Raw genomic sequence first — 6,711 nt, 5'->3', positions numbered from 1 at the left:
TAAAATGCTTCTGCTGCTATTGAATTGATCTAATCGTGTACAAAAGACAAAATATCAATAATAATGCAGTATTACGTGGAAAAGACTGCAAAGGTGACAATATTGTTCACACTGATTGTATTGGGTAGGAGCAGTGACATCACGCAGCAGGTGTTCGGCGATGTAAAGGAGGGCATCGTAGCTGCCTTTGGAGACTTCAATTCCGATGAATTGACCGATGTTTTTATAATAAGGGATGAAATGAGTACATTAGAGATATTATACGGTAGTATACTAATAGTACAACTGAAAATTAGAAATAATATATTTCTTTTCAGGTGCTTACACCGAGCCACTTCTACGACATGGACCTTATTGTAGTTATGAGGATCATGAAATAACTAGTGTAGTGCCAGGCGATTTTGATGGCGATGCTTTGATGGATGTTCTTGTAACATTGCGTCCAAAACGAGGTGCAGAGGAAAATATTTACAATGTGCATGTAAATTGGGGCGGCCCAGATGGTATTAATTGCTCCGGTGTCAAAAATCCCATTTTCCGAACCAAGGGCGAACCTCTAGCACTCGACTTCAATCGTGATATGATTATAGATCTCTTTGGGCTAGATGAGGATGGCGATCGCACATTTTGGATATTTAAGCCTTTGCGCCAGTCGCCAGAAAAACGCAAGCAAGCTCCACCAGGTGGATCAGGCGCTTCGGTTGATTCTATTCGCATTCCCAATGCAAATGCCTATTTGGACTTCAATGACGACTTTACTGCTGACCTTATCGTGCAAACGAATAAAAATTATGAGGTTTGGTATGGCCGCACTGAAGAAAAAGAAGATTTCAGTTACAATCACAGCATTGATTTATCAGTCATTGGTTCACCCGACTTTACCATAGGGCAAGCTGTATTCGCAGATTTTGAGTTAGAAGGAGTTGAGAACATTATATTGCCTGTGTGCTTTCGTAAAGATTGTTCTAATTCGACAATTCTAGTATATGATGGAAAAAATTTTCGTGATATACATGTAAACTTTAAAGATCCACAAGGTGTATTGTGGGGTTTTGTGCACCCAATTGAGACAGACGTCTACCTGAAGACAATCACAGCACGCAGCGGAGATTTCAACATGGATGGTTATCCGGATTTAATTTTAACGTTGCAAACAGTAAGCGGATCAAAGCATATGCAAACTTTTCTCTTAGAAAATGTGCCTTGCAAGATGTGCAACAAGCCACTGAAGCGCACTTTTGAAGTGAAATGGAATGGACTAAGTCCAATGGGAAATGAAACTGTTGCTGGCGCATTCTACGACTTTTATCAAGATGGTTTGTACATCTTATATCACGAATAAATTTTAAAATTTGCTTATATTATTTTTCCTAAAAGGTGTTCTAGATGTCATACTTATTGAAAAAACTAAGCAAGGGAAATACCGGCCACTAGCGTTTCGCAACACTCTTGACTACGATGCGAACTTTGTTAAAGTTATCGTTCTTACAGGTCTTATAAATAGCAAAAACCCTACACAAACTACACCGCTGGGTAGAAAGCGCCGCACTTATGGAACCAACTTACCCGGCCCACGTATTATTTACTCAACCACTACACAGGAAGGTGATCAACAACAAGGATCAAGCGTACAACTTCCACAATCTGCATATTTTGCCCTGCAGCTGCCTTGCACCATTTTCGGTCTTGGACGTACGCCAAATTTCGTAGACTCTCTTACAGTTGGTTTGGGTAGCAAATCGCGCACTTGGACCCAAGTTATACCCAACTCACAGATGAATGTTGTACCAGAACCAGTGAGTGAGCCACAACACTGGAAGGCACAGCTTTTTGTTACACCCAGTAAATTGATTCTAATGAGCGTTGTGGCGTTGGGCGGTACGTGCCTGGTCATAGTGCTCATCATACTTGTTCTCTACATCAAGGAAAAGCGCGAAGATAAGCAGGAGAAATTGCAGGAGGCACATCGATTCCATTTTGATGCCATGTAATCAAATCAGCTGCATTTCCTTTTTTCGCTGTTCTGTTAATATTTTATTTCTGAAACTGAATTTTTTACCTGATTAGCAAACCCCTTGTGTTAATGTAATTTTCTTTTTTTTTTTGAAATGCATTAGTTGAAAAAGGTGTAAATTTCATTCATAAATTGACATAATAAATAATCGCGCCATAAAAAAAAAAGAAATTGGTGCAGGAGAAAATATTTTTTCCTTGTAATAAGTTTTAGGTACATATATAGATATTTATGCCTTGAAAGCTCAAATACCAATGTGAATATTTAATACAGTCTACTACCAATGGCAAATGAGCCTGTTTAAAAATTCCTAGTACACTACTTCCGTTGGGTATAAACACGATTGTACCCAAATTCTTTTTGTAAAGGTGTATAAAAGACAAAACGATAACAATTTCGTGGCAGTAATGCCAAATCGAAGCAATTTTTCTGTAACCTGGCAGCACCGCCCCATCCATGGCAGAATTTGTCACAGTTCAGCAAAGTGAAATCGGCGAAAAATCATTGTTGCAAACAGGGAAAAACAGGAAAATTTACAGCTAAATAGACGGTTTTCATAAAAAACAACACCAGCGAAATCTTCAATACCAACTTTATTATCAATTGCAGTCTGATAGTATTGAATATATACGAAAAGTACGTAAAAGATCGAAAGTAAAACTCAATTTTGGTGCAAGCAAAACGAGTGAAAAGAAAAAGAATTCTTCCAGATTGCAAGCTGTGTGCATGTGTGTGGCGTTGATTGTTTTGTTGTTGTTTAAGGCTGCTTTTTTCGCTATTGCCGTTACTGGAGCCAGAAGTTAAACGACTTTTTTTAGTCACCTGAGTATAAACTTATAAATCTTTCTGTCATCATCTTTTTAACCAGCAATCGTACGAGTTCCAAATTTTGTTCTCACTCCTCGATAGCTATGCGATTAGTCCCAGTGACGATGCATGCTCACCTTGGCGTATACCCAGTGACGGCTAATAGCGATAGGCTCGCGGGGGCCAATGACCCTCAACTGCATTTATAAATACTTATGTATACATATGTACTTAATCGAATTTTTTTATAATCTTAACACTCAAAACCTGAAACAATTATTCATGTTATTCTTTAACTTTTGTTTTGTAATAGCAGATAAACAGACTTTGATTTCGGGATTCAACATTAAAAACTGAACAAGCGAAATTTTTCAACTGCCCTTAATGTCCGCAAATACAGCATCCACATCGAATCCAACGGGTTCGTCTAACACCACCACAACGACGACTTCCCATGGCTTATCTGCTGCTAGCACTAGTACACCCAGCAGACCGGCAGTCCGTGCACTCGCTCTGGAATACAAGTCATTGCAAGAAGAACCTGTCGAAGGCTTTCGTGTAAAGTTGCTGAACGAAGATAATCTGTTTGAATGGGAGGTGGCAATATTTGGACCGCCAGATACGCTCTATCAGGGCGGATACTTCAAGGCACACATGAAATTTCCACCAGATTATCCATATTCACCGCCATCTATACGCTTCCTGACTAAAGTTTGGCATCCAAATGTTTATGAAAATGGTGACCTATGCATTTCCATATTACATCCACCGGTCGATGACCCACAAAGCGGTGAATTGCCTTGTGAAAGGTGGAATCCAACGCAAAACGTACGTACCATACTACTGTCAGTTATATCGTTGCTGAATGAACCGAACACATACTCTCCAGCCAACGTTGACGCATCGGTTATGTATCGGAGGTGGCGCGAATCACAGGTAAATTATGTTTATTACAATAGAAAAAATACTTAAGCTGCATGTTAGTATTGATCTGTTTATGTATGTATGTATCGTAATTAATTTTTAAGGGAAAGGATAATGAATATCCAAGCATAATAAGAAAGCAAGCGCAAGCTGCAAATGCCGATGCTATAAGGGAAGGTATTGTTGTGCCGATGACGCTCGAGGACTATTGCCTCAAGCCGACCCGTAAAGCGTCTACAGAACCAACGCTAGACACAAATTTCTTTGACGATGATTTCGATCTAGAAACTGAAGATGATTTGCCTACTGACGAAGATGATGAGGATGATGATGATTATGACCTCGACGAAGACAACACAAATTCGAAACGTAAAGACAACGGTACGGCGGATGAGTCGGCTGATGACAGCGGCAAAGGTGAGACCTCGTAATTTGAAACATAGCAATGAAGAATGGTTTTGGCTGCAGATTGTAACGTCATGAGGTGTAAGACGACGCTAGCAGTTTGAAGGTAGGAAAGGCGAATGGATGAAATTAATTAATATTTTGTAAATGGCTAAACATAAACATGAAAAAAGTCGTAAAAATATTTTAAAGCAGCGCAAATGTGGCAACAAAATTCAGGAATAATTAGCACATATTTAGTGTAAAATATGATTAAAAAACAGAAAACAGAAACTTTAAAATTTTCAAAAGCAAAAGAGCCAACTTTTCAAAAAAGCAATACTGCAAAATTACCGTAAATATTTTTTGTAAATGAAATCAGAAATAAACAGATATGCAAACATATACATTTAAATGGATGAGTGCAGAATAGATGTAACTGATATTGTTTAGCAACAATTAGCAAATAAGTGTTTTTCTAAGAAAGTAACAATAAAAACAGTAAACGGAAATAAAAAAGCAAAAACTTGTAAAGAGTAACAACAAAGATTAAAGCCAAATAAAAAATTGACATAACAAACAGCAAAAAATGCCATATTCTTAGCGCAACTAACAATATAATCTTGAATGTTGCCAACATGCGTCCTACTCTATTGGGTAAGCACGATCATGAACATAAAACTTGTTCGTTTCTGTTTATAAAATGAGACAACGCCTTTTTTTCAAAAATTAGTTTATGTTATCTATATTGCTGCTTTCTACACACCACCTAGTGACACTACTGTGCACCGCGGCACGCATTCACTTATCGCAATTTAAATCATATAAAACTAGCTGAACAACACACATACATATGTCATCTAAGGCTTAGAATCTAAGCGACCACACACTAACACACATAGGTAAACAATATATTTTTTATTTATTTTTCTTGAGACATCATAAAATACTTTTAACTATGAAACTTTTACTTTCAATAAAATGCACCCAGTGTGTATTGAATTATGCAATTCAGTTTTTAAAACTTTGAAAATTATTTTGTATATTATTGCTTTTATGTATCTACACATGTATGTAGTTATATATTTAGTTAAATTTCGGCACAGAAATACATAATAAATACATAAATATTAAAGGCTTCTCATTTGCCTGTGCTTGGCCGAGCTTTTCCTCCGATTTGTGGTGAGCGCCAAAGGGGGAGAGGGATGTAATTTTATGCCGCCTCCGAACAGTAAATATTTTGTTTTTTGTGGAAAGCCGAGGGGCGAACGCTCTTTGCAAAATAACTTTCTATTTGGTAGTGTGCATCTCTAACCGCTCGACCACGACGACCACAATACATAGTTTGTATTAAAGCCTGCTAATTTATGCATACATAAACATATATTTCTTTTTTTTTTTTTTACTCTACACATATTCACATTATTTTACTTTTTGCCAGAGCTATATTTTTATACTCATATACTACATCCATATGTAATAGTTTTTAATATAAGACTTCGATTTTCTGCATTACGTCAAAGAAAAAGTAGAGTTCTGATCTTAGCGTACCAACGAACTATTTATTAACTAATTGGTTTCGTCTGTGTATGTATGCGTGTAAGTTTACTTTGTACATGTACTATATGTAGATATGTTTATTTCTAATTAATAATATACATGTATGTACACATTTGGCAAATATTATGCAGCCGGAAGATTCTTTCGAAAATTATGAACACGGCCTTAAAAAATGTAAAATGGCTCAAATGTATCGATAAAGCATCGTAAAAGGAACAAGTAATTTTTAAGCAAAAAACAAAACCGACTTCAATTCTCATATACAAATTTAAGAGTACCGTTAATTTCTTCATGATCCAATGATCGGCTTTCTTTTAAAAAATTATAGAAATCGGTTAACGTGGTTCAAAATTATGCAGTAACATACATAAAAAAAAAATATTCCGACGAATTCCCTACATACAAGATACATTCAGTGAAGCATACAAATTACTATTTCGGTATTTTAAAGCTGATATACAAATAAAAAATTGACGCAATTAAGAGGTTTAAATAATTTTACTATTAAATCTAACTTACATACATACATACATACCTACAACAAAAATAATACAAGTTAAAGACACAAAAATATATGGTTGCGTTGAATGGTAAATTCAAGCCAGTCTTAATGCATGTACTCAAATCTCAAAACCTTATCAATTATGTAAAAAATTACACAACTATAGCGAACGACTAAGAACCTTTAATTCATAGAAGTTGAGGCATAACGGCCATGCTTGGGAGTATAAATACTGTTGTGAAGGAAAATATGTCATAGACAGAAGAAATACATAGTACATAAATAAAATGAGTTGCTATAAACTAAAAGATAAAAATATTGTAATATTATAAACTAAAATGCGATGCAAATTTACGCCAATATGTATTGAAATCTTTCTCAATCCATATATGACCTTTTATAATAACTTTTCATTAGAATTCCTATCCATATAAATAAAAACTAAAAAAACACAAAAGCAAGAACCTAATATGAAGTAGTAACGCAAATTTGTAATATTAAAATGAGGTAGATGAGGACA

The 6,711-nt window shown here is 35.9% G+C and overlaps 2 protein-coding genes across 5 annotated transcripts in view; both read left to right on the top strand.

The window, feature by feature from the left end:
* The window catches only part of LOC118739630 (T-cell immunomodulatory protein), a 28,413-nt gene extending 26,252 nt beyond the window's left edge, over positions 1 to 2,161 (top strand). The window contains exons 2-4 of one of the 2 annotated variants that reach the window (XM_036471066.1): positions 5 to 265; positions 318 to 1,316; positions 1,378 to 2,161. In XM_036471066.1, the coding sequence (XP_036326959.1) occupies positions 64 to 265; positions 318 to 1,316; positions 1,378 to 1,991 (1,815 nt within the window). In that variant the 5' untranslated portion in view covers positions 5 to 63 and the 3' untranslated portion in view covers positions 1,992 to 2,161. The remainder of the gene's footprint in view (positions 1 to 4; positions 266 to 317; positions 1,317 to 1,377) is intronic. The other variant, XM_036471064.1, reaches the window with a different exon arrangement.
* A 93-nt stretch (positions 2,162 to 2,254) lies between these two features.
* Positions 2,255 to 6,509, top strand: LOC118739635 (ubiquitin-conjugating enzyme E2 R2). 3 transcript variants are annotated; one of them, XM_036471073.1, is made up of 3 exons: positions 2,255 to 2,564; positions 3,138 to 3,757; positions 3,850 to 6,509. In XM_036471073.1, exons 2-3 carry the CDS (start codon positions 3,206 to 3,208, stop codon positions 4,174 to 4,176), a joined length of 879 nt encoding a protein of 292 aa, XP_036326966.1. In that variant the 5' UTR covers positions 2,255 to 2,564; positions 3,138 to 3,205; the 3' UTR covers positions 4,177 to 6,509. The 3 variants fall into 3 exon arrangements, with proteins under 3 accessions (XP_036326966.1, XP_036326967.1, XP_036326965.1); XM_036471074.1 differs by having other exon boundaries at positions 3,135 to 3,757; XM_036471072.1 differs by having other exon boundaries at positions 2,255 to 2,650; positions 3,135 to 3,757.
* Positions 6,510 to 6,711: the final 202 nt, after the last annotated feature.

This window comes from Rhagoletis pomonella, unplaced genomic scaffold (assembly GCF_013731165.1).
Source record: "Rhagoletis pomonella isolate Grant_MI unplaced genomic scaffold, Rhpom_1.0 Rhpom_scaffold_00005, whole genome shotgun sequence".
In the NCBI taxonomy this organism is placed as follows: Eukaryota; Metazoa; Arthropoda; class Insecta; order Diptera; family Tephritidae; genus Rhagoletis; species Rhagoletis pomonella.
The sequence above is the reverse complement of the archived record's forward strand: the minus strand, read 5'-3'. Positions and strand labels throughout refer to the sequence as shown.